At 49.9% G+C, this 17,097-nt stretch overlaps 3 protein-coding genes across 3 annotated transcripts; 1 reads left to right on the forward strand and 2 right to left on the reverse strand.

Moving 5' to 3' along the window:
• Positions 1-327: 327 nt before the first annotated feature.
• On the reverse strand, positions 328-768 carry FIESC28_10333 (uncharacterized protein; the record flags this gene model as incomplete). Its single annotated transcript, XM_031164465.1, has 1 exon — positions 328-768. The coding sequence occupies one exon, from the start codon at positions 766-768 to the stop codon at positions 328-330; it is 441 nt and encodes a 146-aa protein (XP_031011417.1).
• A 476-nt stretch (positions 769-1,244) lies between these two features.
• On the forward strand, positions 1,245-2,451 carry FIESC28_10334 (uncharacterized protein; the record flags this gene model as incomplete). The annotated part of the gene is made up of 5 exons (XM_031164466.1): positions 1,245-1,250; positions 1,414-1,500; positions 1,583-1,945; positions 2,130-2,297; positions 2,356-2,451. 5 exons carry the CDS (start codon positions 1,245-1,247, stop codon positions 2,449-2,451), a joined length of 720 nt encoding a protein of 239 aa, XP_031011418.1.
• Positions 2,452-3,646: 1,195 nt separating this feature from the next.
• Positions 3,647-15,755, reverse strand: FIESC28_10335 (uncharacterized protein; the record flags this gene model as incomplete). Its single annotated transcript, XM_031164467.1, has 4 exons — positions 3,647-3,741; positions 3,793-4,137; positions 4,188-15,651; positions 15,708-15,755. The coding sequence occupies 4 exons, from the start codon at positions 15,753-15,755 to the stop codon at positions 3,647-3,649; spliced, it is 11,952 nt and encodes a 3,983-aa protein (XP_031011419.1).
• Positions 15,756-17,097: the final 1,342 nt, after the last annotated feature.

Genomic DNA, 17,097 nt, shown 5'->3' on the forward strand with positions numbered 1-17,097 from the left:
CTGGGGTAGATTATGACCAGCACACCCCTGAATGTAATTACTTCGACTGGTGCCAGTATGGAGCCTCTAGTTGGGTAGAAATATCCGCTCGTCTTGATCAGAACCTGTGAAATGTAGATTCTTTCTTCAGGGCATTGATGTCTTTGGCTGAATAGTGTTGGTGCCGTTCAGTCAAACTTCTATCCGCTGGAGCGTTGCGGATTCAAGCGTTTAGTTATAAGCCGGAACATATCCCACAGCTGCTGGTGGGTAAAGTGCTCGCAGTACATCTGGCCATAGCCTGAGTGGATAGGGGTATCTAGTAGTTGTTGAAAAGGCAGAGAGTCTTCATGTGGCATTAGCGGTTCCAACAGGCTCAGGTCGGTTGCCGAACATGATCTTGTACTTGACAATCTCAACTACTTCGAAGTTCTCGCCCTGCTCCTCTGACTCGCCCCCAGAGCCAACAATCTTCTTGTTTTCCCTCTTTCGTACCACAGCCATCGCTTTGGGTAGCTTCTTGATTTCACCGGTGAGACGTTGATGTTGACCAACATAAAGATGAACTCGCTTCATCCATGCAGAACCCTCAGCATCTGGGACATAGTCTGGGAAGTCAAGTCTCCCAACATCAACACCGCTTAAAGCTTCGCCATCGCCGTTTTCAGGTAAGTTGAGAGTCCCTTGTAGCTCAAGAAGAGCTAGACCTGAAGGTGTCTGCAAGAGCTGCGGCAACGGGCTAGATGCCGCAGAGCCTTTGCTTGGAGGGTAGAGTTTGGCTGTAGACATTGAGTTCAATTCAGGCAGAGAAAGAGGAGAATGGTATTGTGGAGTGGGCGAGATATGGTAACCAAGTTCAATAAAACTTATAAATCATCTCGAATAACGGAGCTCCATTTGCAGTAGTTCTATCTGCAATGAATATCATAGAGCCCCATTAAAGATCCATAAGTAAAGGTACGTACCGATCAGCTATGCCACGTGCGAATCAGTTGCAGATCGATCTTTGGGCACAGTGTGGAGGTTTTTAGGGTCACTGCAACCGCTGGGAGGGGCATAGAGCCGGAGCTGGGAAGTTCTTTTCACCGACAAGGCGGAAAGATGTGCTGATTGGCCAGTGAATTTTAACAGCCGTGGAGAGCCCTAGTGAGACGCACTTTCCTAGTTTCTCGAATTTCGCTGTGAAATTTACAACCTCATCATCCTCTACTAACTTCACAGCAGGCCAGGTCAAGTAAACTTGCACCACCATCACAACTGGCAATATGAAGGTACGACGATACTGAATACGATCAATCGATACGAGTCAACGAAGAGAGTCAGCCTGCTGTTTGGAACGGAATTGTTTCGTCGCCGTCTGGTCTCCTCGCGCTCCTGTCGAGTTTGGTCGAATATCACAAAAGTAAACATTTGGCTGACAATATTTTCCAACAGTTGAACATCAGCTACCCTGCCAATGGCAGCCAGAAGCTCATCGACATTGAGGATGAGCGCAAGCTCCGTGTCTTCATGGAGAAGCGCGTACGTCGAACCCTCCCCACGACTTTCTCGTCGAACCAACCCGCACGCTTTCGACCGACGATGCTAACAATTTGTTTGATAGATGGGCGCTGAGGTTCCCGGTGACTCTATCGGTGATGAGTTCAAGGGCTACATCTTCCGTATCACTGGTGGAAACGACAAGCAGGGTTTCCCCATGAAGCAGGGTGTCATGCACCCTACCCGTGTCCGCCTCCTTCTCTCCGAGGGTCACTCTTGCTACCGCCCCCGCCGCGCTGGTGAGCGCAAGCGAAAGTCTGTCCGTGGCTGCATCGTCGGCATGGACCTTTCCGTCCTTGCTCTCAGCATCGTCAAGCAGGGCGACGAGGAGATCCCCGGTCTTACCGACGTCGTTCACCCCAAGCGCCTTGGTCCCAAGCGTGCCACCAAGATCCGCAAGTTCTTCGGCCTCACCAAGGATGACGATGTATGTCTTTCCCTACGCCCATACTCGCTCATCGCCTACCCAGGGCTGCAGTGTAAGAACTGGCAGTCTGGGTAGAGTGTGAGAGGACCTCTTGTCCTACCTTCTGCCAGGAAGGCACAGGACAAGTGGCAGCGAGCTTTGAATACTATCCCCAAACGTAGAAGACTAATATTCATGAAACTAGGTCCGCAAGTACGTTATCCGACGAGAGGTTGTCCCCAAGACCGAGGGCAAGACCCCCTACACCAAGGCTCCTCGCATCCAGCGCCTCGTTACCCCCCAGCGTCTCCAGCACAAGCGCCACCGTGCCGCTCTCAAGCGCCGCCAGGCCGAGAAGGTCAAGGACGAGGCCGTAAGTTATTCACCAATCGCTTATTACTAAAAGTCACATCTAACAAAATCTTTTCCAGAACGAGTACGCCCAGATCCTTGCCAAGCGTGTTGCCGAGGCCAAGGCCAACAAGGCCGATGCCCGCAAGCGACGAGCAAGCTCTATGCGCAAGTAAATTTCTGGCGTTTAATGAAAAAAAGGGGAATCATACCTTGGTCTTGTGGTTTGCATGCAATAGGAGTGAGGATTCTCTATAGGGCTCGGTTTGAGCCAATCACGACTGTATTAGAGGCATTTCGGGAAAAATATGAACATGCATTGATGCACTCGTGCCATACGCCAACATGCGCATGTTCCTTTGTCATAGTTACTAGATACCTGGCACCGCCGTGATACTTATACTTTTGTTCTGTTACCATAAAGATCAATAGCAGTTGAGCACCTCAGACCGAGATCCACAATCGATGCAAACCAAACCCAAGGGAAGGGATTAGTCACATACTTCAAGAGAGAAAGTTTGTTCTAGGTTTCACAGAAGCAAGATAATTGATATCGGCCAATTAAGTGACAGAGCTATCTCGCTATTGACATCCAACTTTTGTGATACTGACTATCCAAGCAGAAATATTATCTCTAGCTTTAGAACAACAGAGATGAATGACAGATGTTATGCATAAGCCAACGCTCACTTAGGTTTAAATCCTTTTTCTAACAATAAGCAGTCTAAACTTGCGCAAAATGGCCACATTGTTTCGTCTCCTATTTCGTCTCTTATTTTGTCCCTTACCAAAAGCTTCAGATCTAAAAGAGCTGATGCAAACTGCCACAATAATGTAACTACTATTTCGGTTCCTGTGTTGATACATAGAATCCCAGCAAGAACGGAAGGGTGGGTATCAATAAAAAAGACAAGGAGGGGATCAGGTGGGCGACAGAAGAATTGTCCTTGTCCTCTAAGGCTTAGGGTACAGAAATAAAGTAGCGTAAACCCCAGCCTAAGTCGGCATAAGGTGACCAAAACATTTCGTCTCTTATGCTCTCGGCGGCCAATTGCTGTTCATGATCTCTATTTGTCAAAGCTGCGTGATGTGATATACATGCAATTCTGCCTAACTTCCTGTTCTTGCAAGCTATCCATCCTGTAAAGCCAGCAACCAGAGGAGACCTGCACTTCTCCCAAGGCCCACCGTCATACTTGAGGATGTTGCAACGCGAGGCTAAGATCAGAATCTCGGGGCACAACCCCCCAATGCTAATAAAACACATTCCCAAAAGAAAAAACGATATTAAACTGTCATCCCTTTTCGTTCATCTCCCCGTCTATTGCTTCATCCCCACACACGCCTTCAATGCATACATAAATGACGAAATTACGCGAATCCGAAATATTCGCTTCCTGCTGTGATGGCCTTCATGATCTGGGAGCGCAGATGATCGTAGCTCTCGTACTCTGGAAGGTCAAGTTCTAGATCTGGTCAGCTACGTTCTCTTATGATGCTCTTCAAGATTGACTCACGATTGAAACAGGTGTGCGAAGATGGCAGTCGGTCTTTGTTGCCATAATCACGATGGATATTGAATCGATTGACGCCGTTCATACCTTCAAGGTCCTTGAAGCCATTGAGGGGAACCTTGCTGGTTCCTGTAACGAACTGAAGCATTTTCGCGCGTTCCTCCTTGTCAAAAGACCTCAGAGCTCGCCAGAACCACTGAATCTGCTGTGACGATGGAGTATAGTTGTGGTATTCTGTGTTGCTCTTCCAGTCGTCAATATCGATATCTGGCAGACCGGAAATCAAAAGTTCCAGCTCTTGCTCGTTGAAGATAGAGATCAGCTCTGCCGGGATAATGTCGTGGAAGCCTATAACAGTGTTAGCGAATCATCTGTAGTATTGTGCAGGATTTGCATACCTTGAAGGAAATGGGACATTTGCTCCTTGACCGAAGACAGCAGCTTGTGCTCAACCACCAAGCGAACATAATCGTGCTTGTTTTCTTCAGTAACTGCGATCTCTCGACCGTTGGGAATGAGATCTACAACAGTGGTAACACCAAACTCATCATCCTCAACTGAGAAGGTCTCGGTGATGATATCTGTGATATCATTGTCCAGCATCCAGCACAGAGACTTGTAATAGTCCGGATCGAACGACTCCATATCCTTGACTGAAACAGATTTGCCAAGAATTCGCTTGTACACAGCACGGCTGAAGTAACAGTCAAGAACACGACCTTCGTACAATGCCTTACCGATGATGCGTCCAATGAATTTGAAGAACAACAGATGCTCATCATTGATGCCACTTAATTTGTTTGGGTGGAAAGTAGTGCGGTCTGAGGACACAGGTGTGAAAAGCGCGTAGTTGGCGTCGAACATCTGCCGGGATAACACCTGGAACCACTCACGAGTGACACCTCCAGCATCGACACCCTCCTCCCCATGGAATCGGATGTTGAGCTTACCAAACTTCATCTCGTCGCCAGATTTGAAGTACAAGTGCTTGAAAGAGTCAAGGAAAACTTGTTCTCGGCGGACGGAAAGTTGCAAGGCAGGGTAGCTTGGTCGACTCTGGTTACCAGATCGTGAGTGAACGCTACGGTTGAAGTAGTTGCGCTTGTTATCAAACTCCAGAACCTTGGGGTTCTTGACAAGAAGAGCAAATGTGCCGGACATAAGCTTGGGATTGCTTCTAACAAGTTCATTGAGGATGCGGCGGTGGTCCTCAGTAAAGCTGAAGAAGAGACTAGCCGTACGAGACTCTGGCGGTGGGCTTGATAAGACCATTTCTTTCTGTTGCGAGGGGTCATCGTTGGTAGTGGTGTTCTTGCAGACGACCATCAGAGACTCAATCAACGGCAATAGAATTGTCGCCACGCTGAGCATGTTTTCGCGTTGGCGAATAGCACTGAGGCAGGCGCTCAACTTCTCCCACATGGCAGAGAAAGTCGAGTTGTGGTAAAGGGAGGTGACTAGATCGTGTCTTTCGTCCTTGTCCTTGTTCGATTCAGCTTCGTCGCTCTTCTTCTTGGTGTCAAACAGGTGATCCAGAGCTGTTAAGACACGAAGGAGCTTGTTTTGTTCAGATGCTCCCGGTGAGAACTTGGCAAGAGCAACGCCCTGAATTTCAGTGCCTGAAGATGCCTTTTCGATATGGGGCAGAAGATCATCCAAATCCGTTACAATGTTCTCGCTCAGGAGCCTAGCCTGGTGGACGAGCTCCTGACCGAACGTGGCCTTGGCCTCTGGAATGGCTGAAAGATTTTTGATCGTCGAGATAGTGTTCTGGAACGTTTTGGAGCTGCACTCTCGAGCTACAAAAATCCTTACGGCCAAAGTCAAGTTCTGGGCAGGAACCACAGGTGGCTGGAGTTGTCGAAGTTTCTTTTGAATCGCATCCTTCTTCGCTTGTTTCTTGGCGCTATCATCAGCGGCGACGTTTTCTTTACCCTCCTCTTGAACAGCCGTCGAAGATTTGCCAGTGTTACTTGCCTTGGTTTGTTCTGTGGCCGAAGCCTGCCCCGCAGGATCTTCCGTTGTAGCGGGCTCTTCTTCTGGCTTGGCATCAAGGGCTTTCAGTTCATCCTCGGCTTCCTTGCGACGTCGCTCCAGATTTTGAAGAGGCAGCGTCACTCGATTGAGCAAATCAGCCAAATGAGTCATGACTACAGAACTTTCCATGACTAAATCGCGGTCGAGAAGTGACAGCAACGAGTTGATGGCATATTTGTGTGACTTGGAATCCTTGCCCTTGCCTTTGCGGCTCAGAGACCGCTTGAGATTTGAGCCAACAGCTTCATGCTCTGTCAGGAAGAGCCATTGAACATGGGGATTCTTAGCAGATAGCTCTACCAACAAATCAAGGCACTGCTGTACAATCAGAAGGGGTGAGGTTTCAGAGTTTGTCTGTGTGGTGTTCCCGGTGGCTAAACCAGTCAGACTTCTCTTGAGAGTCTGAGGAGTTTTCTGTTCGGACTCCTGACTCTTCTCCTTAGGTCTTCGTGCCTTCAGGGAAAGGTGACCGAAGCTTCGCTCCACTGCGCCCATATCTGTGCTGCCATCCTGAAGAATCTGCAGGAGAGTGCTGATCACTTCAAGTCGGGTCTGCTTGTTTTCACAAACATCGGCGAAGACGTTGAAGAGATGTTCTCGAATTGTCTTTGTCTGGGTGATGAACATCAGACGTAGCAGCGTAGCGACACCGGCTTTGTCGAGCATTTGAACAACTGTGCGGCGCTGTGCCTTTGCCCCGTCAGAGGGCATTGGTGGTCCAGGCTGACGAGCAGGATTGACGACAGGAGGGCTGCGGCCAGTAATGACGGAATGAACATTCTGTTGGGCTAGCTGGCGGGCTTGAGCTGCCATCTCTGGTGTGAGTTGATCCATAAGCTCCTCACCTTGGTCCAATAGAACTTGTTGTCGAAGCTCGGGGGGGAATGTCAGAAGGATACTTGCAGTGTCCATTTCTGGAACAGCCGCTTGGCCAGTGGCAGCGGATGCTTGACGATTGTTTTCTTCGCGAGTACGGCGACGCTGATCTTGACGCTCCTGCTGAGCAATCTCCATGCGCAAGTCTTCAGGGAGGGCGTCCAGAAACTCCTGGAAGGCTTCGGTGTTATTGCCATTTGTCTCCTCTCGAGCTTCAGATCTTCGAGCAGTGATTGCTTGGGCAATCACCTCCTCACGGAACTCTTCGGGCAGAGCTGCAATGTAATCAGGATCGATGCCCAGTTCGGTAACGTCAACTTCTTCGCCTCTGATGATAGTCGTAACTCGGGGTCCATCACCAGCGCCTTGAGTGGAAGGATCAGAACGATCCGCATGGCTTGGTTCAGTAGATTCGACACCTTCCATTGCGCCGCCATCTCCTTGGACCTCGGCAGGGGCAGCTTGGCTCACAGCAGCGGCTTCGGACGCCGCGCGTTCGGCTGCTTCGCGGGCTTCGGCCTCCTGTTTCTCTCTCTGTGCCTTTTCCTCAGCCTCCCTTGCCTCACGTGCTAGGCGTTCCTCCTCCTCGCGCTTCTTGCGTTCCTCTTCCTCACGCTTCTGCTGTTCTGCCTCTTCAGCCTTCAGTTTCCTTTCCAATTCCATCGCAGCAGGTGTAAGGCTGGCAACAACAATGTTTAGAAGCTTGGCTGCTTCTGCAACGTTGTTAGCACCAAAAATCATCCTGGCTTCTTCTTGATAGCGATCCATTGTGCCTTCGATGACAAAGGAAACAGCCTGGTTTGGATCCTGGTTGAAATCACGTCTTTGATCCATACGAGAAGTTCGAATAGGAGGACCAATTTCTCTAGACTCCCGATGTCCACCTGGACCAGTAATTTGTAGATGGAATGCATGCTGTCCGTTCCTACCCATGATAGGTAAGAATTCCATTATTTCGCTCAAGAACCCCATGGGTCCATCTGGGTTGCGTCCGCCTGGGCCGAATATGGCGTCAGGAACTCGCAAGCCGAAAGATTGGTGAGGCCCAGGGCGTTGCGGGCCATCTCGGTTCGGATCACCCCGTCTCAAAAGCGGGTTGGTGCCGTCGTCAGCACTGTTTTGGGGTCTGTTCTGGTGGTTGCGTGCAAAGAAGTTGCGGAAATCCCCTTGCATCTCCCGAGAGCCAACCATAAAGTTGGGGAGGTGGCGATCAACGCTTCGAGAAGCAATCAACCGTCGACGATTCTGGTTTTCCAGCATGAACATTTGTCGGCGCTCGTCGTCCCCTCCGAGATCGTCCCAACCGAGAGCTGGGATTGGTTGAGGCTGGTCATCTAGAGGATATTCGTCGTCGTAAAGATATTCGTCATCTTCCGGCTCCTCGTCGTCCTCATCTTCATCCTCGTCGTGACCATCGTCGAGATAGTGATCCTCCAGTGCTTCCATCATGTTGGGGTCGTAAACTTCACCTTCTCCCATCATGGCTCGAGCCATACCATCGAGAATGTCGCCTGGCATGTGTTCGTGGTGGACATGTCCCTCGAATTCCATTTCATCTTCCTCCTGATCTTCGTCCTCGTCATCGTCGTCGTGGCTAGCGCTCTCCCAGTCTGAGTTCCCATCATCATCAAGAGGATTTCCATCTTCATCGACGATTTCCACTTGATCTTCGACGTCTTCCATATCTGCGGATTCCACTTCGTCGTCATCATCAATTTCTTCATCGCTGTCGTCATCATCATCGTCCTCGTCCATGATAACTTCAACGACACCTGAATCGCCATGCAACCCTTCGATTGGGCCCATGCCGCCGAGCTCTTCGTCCTCATCACTGATGTTGTCGTCTTCATCTGAAATGTCGTCGTCACCGTATTCCATCTCATCATCGTATTCGTCCCCATACATGTCCTCGTCATCGTCATCCCCTTCGTCATCATCAGACTCGTCATCTTCGCCGCGAGGCTCAAGCATTCCAAGGGCAGAGTTACGATACAGATCTGGAGTCTCTTCGCGATCGTCAAGATCCGAGAGCGAAGAGGTCGAACCAAGATCATCTTCTGCAGTATCCGACAAAGAATCCGAGGACAATATATTTGAGTGACTGAGCTCTTTAGCCGTCTCAGTCAGAACCCTCAGCACGCGCAGGATATACTTGATTGCACGTTTGACATTGGGATAGTTTAGGTTGATCTCGGCAACGGAAGATGTTAGTTTTTCGAGATAGCCCTTCTCATACATCAGTCGTCTCAGCTGAGCATGAGACCGAGCGAGCACGTTATCGGCACCTCGCCCAGGAGCTCCCTGGTCCCTGTCTTTCTCGCCAATCATGTGGCTCATGAGTTCAGCCAGGCATTGCATGCGTGAGTATCGTGTTTCCAGAGGGTCATCAGAGAAAGGTGCTCTTTCATAGGCCTTCAGCATAGTGTCAAGAACAAACTTGCGTGCAAAGAGGAGATCGGGTTCATCGTCATAGGCAAACTTATCTTTCCCACGATCGATCGCCTTCTCACTTGTCTTAGAAACAAGCGCGACCAAGACCTTTTGAGTCTGCGCAGAAGTTGCGGCCTTCTTCTTCCCAGCGATACTATCAGATGTTCCGCTCAAATTACCTTGGCAAAGCAAATCGTATATCAGATAGTTGAGGACTGATGACCGAGGCTTGATTGGGGTGCTTGTGGTCAGCGGGGCATTTCGCTTGAAATTGATGAATTCCATCTTTGTTCTGTTGTAGCTTTGTAGAAGCTCAGCCAAGCAGTTGAGTAAAAAGCAACGATAGATAAATATAGGGTGCTCTTCGGATTTGAAGACGGGTTTGGCTGGTTTCTTGTCTTTTGCATCTGCTGCATTGTTGTCCTTGGAAGATAGAGAAGGATCTTCTGAACTAGACACAGGGTCGGGATTGGAGTCCTTCTCGGCTACTGGCACTTCTTTGTCGTCGACCTCGCGATAGTTGAGTAGCTCGCACAGAAGGAAGTGAATGACACCGTCAGGGTTTTCAACGACGGGTCGTTTGCTTTCATGTGGCTTCGGTGCATCCACCATCTCCTTGTCTGCGGGCTCCGTAGACTGTTTGATGTCTTGTTCTGCTTCCTTCTGCATATCGTCATTGGTTTTGTCGGCACCAGATTCAGTGGGTTCCTCTTTCAATTCAAGGGATTGAGTCCGGGAGTTGTCGTTCGAAGGCGACGCCCATCTAGTAAAGCGAAGCATCTCATGAGAAACCTCAACAAATAGGTCTGGAGCACGAAGAGCAATGGGTGACATGGTCCTCAAATAGGCCTGAACGTCAGGATGGCCACGCGTTGTTCTTTGAAGTGCAGGGAAGGCGATCTTGATCTCAGCACGCATGATCTGCTTGATGGTCTCTTCGTCTTCCACAATATGGCGTAGGACAGTCATGATGTGCGCAGTAAGTTTGCTTTGTTTGAACCTTTCAGAACCAGAGCCCGACAGTTGCTTTGCCATAAGAAACAACCGTTGCAGGTTCTTTTTGTCTCCAACAAGCTTCGCAAAGTGTCGGCTGCGTGTCAAGATGACAAGGATTCGGAGCGATGCAATGGCGAGGGTTTCTTCCTTTCCTATGCGTGGAAGCATTTCGAGTACAAATTCCAAAAGGTGTGCTCGATCCTGCTCAACAACGATGGGAGCCTGCGTTTCAATAATGGGTTCTGAAACGGCCTCTTGCAACGATTTCGGTGCTTTCCACTGAGCGGCAATGGGACGCTCATCATGGCGAAGCAGCGTCTCGATAACGAGAAGAATGTAGGGGATCCAAGGTGGCATCTCTTCACTCGAAGGCGGAACCTTCAAAAAGCCAATATATTCGTCAATGTGATCCCCCAGACTCTCTATGCTGTTGACGAAGAAGCGCTCATCCTGTAGGAGTAGTGCTAGCAAATGGGCATAGGCCGCGATACACTTCCCATTGCGCAGCTTGTCTTCTTCCTCGCTTTGAGCCAATGAAGACAATGCCAAAGTTAGGGTCTGACCGATCTCGTCGTCAGTGTCATTAGGAGACTGCTGCTTCAGAACCATTGTTCGAATAAGCTCAGACACCTCGATCGCTGTTTCAGGATGAGCACGAACAACATCAAGGCACCTATCGATCAGGTTCGCTCGCAGTTCGGCCCTATACTTGTCGACATCTTCCTTTGTAGCAACAGGGGGCTCACTGTCCTTAATGTGCGAATCTACCGCAGTTGCTGGTGTCTCGGTCCTCACACTCGGGGGCTCGCGAATGCCATCTGCATTCTGAGGTGGATGATCAATTACCTCACCTAGTGCCTCTCCGAGGAGTCTATCTGCAAGATCTGGAACATCAAGGGACATGCGGTCCGTCTCCACATTTGCGGTCTCTGATTCACTGGCGCCTGCGTGTGCCTCTGATTCACTGGTGCCTGCGTGTGCTGTCTCTGATTCATTGGTGCCTGAGGCTTCCAAGACAGAGGTGTCAGAGTCCGGTGCTGGAATAGGGTTGCGTGCGCCCGCGAGCCCGGCTTGATGGGCTGCACAGTAGATCTCTGCAGAGCTTGCATTGCCATTAGCCCTGAAGACTGCTTCATGCACAAGGTCAGCATCGTAACCTTTGGCAAGCAGTCCGTTAATAGTGACTTGACAAGGCCGCCAGTCAAATCGGACATCCGCATAATTGAAGAGGCGGAAGGCTGGTTTATCCCTTGACGAGACGGATTCATGTTCGGCAGCACCGATAAGCTTGAGAATGTCAATCAAGCGTGTCACAGTCTGATGTGGTACTTTTTCCACAAAATCCGAGTCCCACAATCTAGTGATTCCAGGGAGAACTGCAGCTCTAAACTCTACCACAAGCTGTTGGTACATCTGTGGAGACCTGTCTGCAGAGCGTGGCTGGAGGCCGAATGCGTTTTGAGCATCAGAAAGTGACTTGCCATTAACCAATACCAATACCAATTCCAGGACCTTCTTGAGTCCGAAGGCGGCAACCTTGGACTTTGGGGCTTCATCTGTTGCAGCATCAGGACCCTTGCGAACTGCTTCGGCAAATATCCTAAGCATGGAACTTAAAACGTCCATTCCACCCTCTTCTTTGAATGCAAGGAGAACAGGCAAAATGATTTGAACAGCTGAGCGATCACTTGGACGAGGGTTGGGTTGGTCAATCACCATTTCGCTGATAGTATGCAGCATGATGATCCAAAAATGGAAGTCCTTGGAAGTGGGCTCGGCAATAGCAACCGATGGCCTCAACTGATCCAGAACAGCATTCGCAAGGGCTTTTGCGAGTTCCAAGTGTCGTGGGCGTTGATAAAGATCACGAGGATCCCGCTCCCGGCGAGGAAGTAAGGACTTTCCAAGCGTCTGGAACAGAGGAAAAGTCGTCGGTATCATAGGATGCAACAGATGCCGGAGCGTTTCACAATTCTGGTAGCGAGGGGAAGCCTGCTCTTCCTCTGTAGGGCGACTCGGTTTGGTCTCATCAGATTTGGGTTGAAACTCAGGGGCTGTACCGCTCAGCATGTCCGGCAACAAAGCGCTATCTCCCATATCAGGGTCACCAGTTGCGATAGGCGAGCCTTCAGATGCTTGGCGCTTAAAAGACCAGTGCTGAGGGACAATGTTGAGTTCTCCTGCCTCCTCCGTGAGGACTCCGCGGAGGAGAGGCCCGATCGAATTCACCAGCTTGAGGTAGTAATCGTAGACATTGACAGGATATAACGATAGCGTATTGGATCGTGTTGTAGAAAAGCAATCCGAAATTAACTTGATGAAGGTTTGTGCATTCAACAGTGCCTTGATCATCTTAGTGCCATTTTTGATCGCTCCCGAAGCTTCTTGGCCTTCGAGGTCGGCGAGGAGGAAAGGCGCGAAGTACGGAGGCAAAGCATCTGTCTTATCGGAGAGAGGCTTCAGTGTGTCAATCGCCGATTGGGCTCTTCTGAGAAGGGAAGGGAGACCGCGGATGGGGAAAGATTCCACAAGTTGACAGACGACCTGGCCGAGGATCCTCGAGGCAACGGTATCACCAAAAGTGGTAGGCAGGCTTGGTGATTCACAGATATCAAGCAGTAGCTCCAGGCCACCAGCTTCTACAAAGCTGCTCTTGAGCCCTTGATTTGAAATGTAGGAGCTCAAGAAGTATCCAAGGGCGTAGAGGTAAGGCGTGATTGACTGATTTGATGCGTTTTCCTCGTTGCGAGAGTCATGGCCGGGGGCGGAGGCAGCGTCAGGCATGCTCACATCCGCATCGCCGGTAGCTTCCTGGGTCTGTGTCTTCTGCTTCACATTACCATCCTCGTCCAAAGATACAGTCTTGCCGCCGTCGACCAGTAGCAAACGGGCACCCCAGCCATCCTCTCTCGCTTTTTCAATTCCGAGGAACCGCACACGGGCAACCATGTCAATGACAGCGTTAGCAATGGCTGATCGCAGTGCCGGGTGATGGCGAGCAAGCTCGTCGAAGCTAGACCCGACGTTGTTGGCAAGATCTCCATCAAGCTCCATGCATCGAACGTGTGCAGGACTTTCAAAAATTTCCAAGAAGCCTTCAAAAGCCCGCGAGGCTGCTACTAGGTTCATCCCAGCATTATTGAGGGAGATGGCACTAAGGACCTGAGGCACAACCGCAATAGCATCTGTCGAAGGTAAGATGCCCGCTGCCAATGGTCCACCACGAGGCGATTCGCGAAGTGCTTGCTCTGTAGGGGGGTGTGGCCGTGTGTCATTTACAGCAAGCTCGTGCATAGTGGTTACTGGGGAACCGGGTTCGTTGTCTCCCTCTCGGTCTGATGGTTTCTGTTCCGCCAGTACTTCACTTGGCAGTGGCCTGTTCGTGATGGCTTCCAAGTATGTCTTGATCATCCCCGATTCGGAAATGGCCGGGAAGTTCGTAGGGTCGTTGTTGATAAAGTCACTAAGAATAGTGACGGCGTTCGTCCAGATAACAGATCCGAAGGTCTGCTTGTCTTCGATGATGTCCCGCAGCTTCCCGAGGAAGTCTGACTTATCAACGAGATTACGGAGTAAACGGTCGAAGTTACCGCCGTAGCTGTACGAGTTGGACATGATGTGATGAACGAACTTGAGAAGCCATTTGAGCGTTTGTTGTTGGTAGTAGGGGATTTCGTAGTCCACTTGTCCCGACTGTTGACCTTTTGGAATACCCTGCCCTGCTTGGTGTAAAGTCTGCGCTTCCTGAACAGCATCCACAACCAGCTGAGATACTGCATCGAGACCCTTGGCAGTGAAGAAGGCTGTGAAAGCGTTCTGGTAACTCCAGATCAAGCCATCCAAGAATGCAAGAACCATGGAATGATTTCGCTGTGCAACGGCTGATCTAATGTTCAAAATCTCAATCAAGATATCCATAAGGCCTGCAGAGACCATCTCGCTTCCCACTCTGGTAGACATGGCAAGGTGAAGGGTCAGGGAGAAGAGGTTGTTGCGCCACTCATCTATTTCTGTCACTTGGTTACCCTTGTCGCTGTCGTCGTCCTCCTTCATTCCAGCAACTGCTTTTCTGATGACATAAAGCAAGATACCATGGTTGACGTTTGCGTTCAGGGCAGATAATACATCCTGGCACCTGGCTGGGAAGTTTGAGATCGCTTCGAGTAACGCAAGAGCCACAGCTTGAAGCCACAACGGAACGTCAACGTTTCCGTGAGCAGTAGGGTGGATTAGCTCAGCCAGCTGATAAACGAGCTGAAATCTGCGGGTTTCATCCGAGTCTTGACGAAGTACCTTTTCCACGAAGGTTGCTTCAGGGTGAATGTATGCGAGATTGTTGATAGCCAGGAGACGGACAGCCAACAGCTGTTGGCGTGACTCGCTGGAGCCCATAAGAGCTTTAGAGACTCTGATCTTGTGGAAAACTTCATACTTTGAAGCTGGTGGAAGGTCCGTGGGGGCAGATGACATCAACCGGTAAATGGGGGCTGAGGAGACAACGGACTGAGGTAGTTCAAAAACTTTTGATCCAGCAGAGGCTGATTCGTCCAAGGTACCAGGTGTCCGAGGTCCAAGCGGAGACGAGTCGTCCAAGTTGCTTCGACTTTTCGGGGTCTGGTGTTGAGTTGTCATTGTGGAACTGCGGCGAAGCGGCGTTGGCGTGGATGGTACCGATGCACGACCACCTTCGCCACCAGCAGACTCTTGCTGGGCATTCTGGTCATTCTGGTCATTCTGGGGGTAATAAACCACCTTGACATCGCCCCAGCCAGTCCAGCGTTTGTCATCGGAAGCCGCAAGAGCAACTAGATCGTTTGCATGCATAGAGTTGGCTGTCTTGTGATTCCCTCCTTGCGCACGATCTTTACCTTTGGATGTTCCAGGCGTGTTTGATGGTACTGAGTCCGATAAGCTGATGATCGGAGTCTTGACAAAGGGCAGGGCAAGCTGCTGGACTCTGTCGAGGTCAATATTATAGTGGTTAGCTAGCAACGCTGCGCTGATCTGCCTTGAAGGTTGTGCTATGCGTTTGATCGAGGCTTGGTAGCGCTGAGCCAGTTCCGAACCAACTTCCAAAGTGACAATAAGAACACTCAGAGATGTGGTGTTTAAAAGGTCGCTCAGGTGAGCGCTGCTGGCATAAATACTTCTGTTGCCACAATGCTCCAGCAGCATACGGGTGAATCGCAGCACTGCCTCCACGAGTTGCCTGTCTCCATCTGACGAGAAGCCCAGATCTGTCAACTCCTTCGCAGACCATTGTTTCTCACTGCCAAAAGTAGATTCCTTGTCCTGGTTGAGCAGCACATCACACCCAAAGTCACGAGTCTGAGGACCCTCGTTCAATTTGTATGTGGCGCAAACATGTTCGAGGATGCTATCAAATCGGTTGAGAAGGGGTATCCAGTGGTATAGATCTCCACGTCCGAAGGGCCATCTCGAGGGAAAGCTGGCAAGCTCTTGGGGTAAGTGGGGTAGGGGTACTGTCGAGGCGGTTTCAACGTAAGATTTCAGCCAAGGAGACTATCACATCACATCAAGTCAGTGTCATATTCGGTAGATGGGATTTTACTACTGACCAAGGTATCCTTGTGCTTTTGTTGCATAGGCTTGGTAATCTTGCCCATGATGATAGTAAGGCGGCCGAGCCGCAGGAAACGATAGAATCTCCCCCTCCACTACAGCCGGGCTGAACCCCGCTAAAGAGATTGTTTGCTCACGGGGAGTATTCGGTTGTGCTTTAGCTAGCCGAGCAATGGTCAACCTCTCGGTCTCGCAAGTTTTGAAGCTTCACGGTCTCTGCGTATTGAGAAATTTTCACCGCAGAGGTATGACGAATTTGTCTTGGTTGGCGAAGATTTCAAATGGGAAATGGTTGGTTGAATGGAATACGCGCGTGTTCGACAAAGAAATATCGAAGGTGGAAGTCAGTCAGTCGGTCGGTCGGTCAATTTGGAAGCAGCCCTTGAAGGTCGAGTGCAGGTCGATCCTGTAGAACAGCTTCTCTTGTCGCCGAGGTCAGTTCCTACCTATTTTTTTCTCTCGCCAGCTGATGCGGGCAGAAAGATCGATAGTTTATGAGAGAGGGAAGTAAGTGGTTGGTGAAGATGCGGAGAGAAAGAAGGATGGATACAATTGTAAATCGTCAGTCAGGTTGAGATGCAAGTGGGCCTTTGCGTAATAGGTGCCGGAAGGCGGAAGCTACCTGGGCTACCTACCTACAGAAGTGGGGGGGCAAGCCATCCGCTGACGGGGAAGTGGACAAAAAAGGGACGAAATCAATAGACCATTTTATATAACCTTAGCCTAGTGCTTTAGACTACTTATTTTTTACATCCTAAAGCTTCTATAAGATCCATGGAGGTTTGTACAGATTTCCCTAGGTTGTTTCCATGATCGGATCCCGTCATATCTTCAGCTTGCAGCGCATCAGTTCCCCTTCAGCCCCTCCATGGATCCTATGGCAAGTGCTATCATAAACGACGAATGATGATGATATTCTTGTGCTGTGATGCAAATTGATACACGAACATGTAGTGAATGACTAAGACACCCATTGCAGAATCTCGCACACCTATCATGAATGTTTGTGCAGATCACCTCACCTTCTTCAGGACCACGAAGACTTGTCGAGCAGGACTAGCCCACGAGCTTTTCTCATGGTGGATGTATAATTCTCTACGTGTTTGTTTATTTCCGCTAGTCATCAAGTGGGGTCACGAAACGGGATGATGGCATGAGCCGTTTGAAAATACAAGGAGCTTGTGCCTGCTGGAATTAAAAAAGAGAGGAAGAAGAAGAAGGAACATGTAGGCTTTTTCTGTGTCCTAGCGGACGAAAGCTATGCTGCAATCATTCATTTTCTGTTATAATTACCTTGATAGTCTTTACACTTTACTTGGAAGTGGAGTTGTCTAGGTTTATCTCCAGAGAAAATTCGCATCTGTGATCTCTAAGTTTTAACTCATT

This window comes from Fusarium coffeatum (assembly GCF_003316985.1).
Source record: "Fusarium coffeatum strain FIESC_28 chromosome Unknown BRIP53273_contig_302, whole genome shotgun sequence".
Classification (NCBI taxonomy): Eukaryota; Fungi; Ascomycota; class Sordariomycetes; order Hypocreales; family Nectriaceae; genus Fusarium; species Fusarium coffeatum.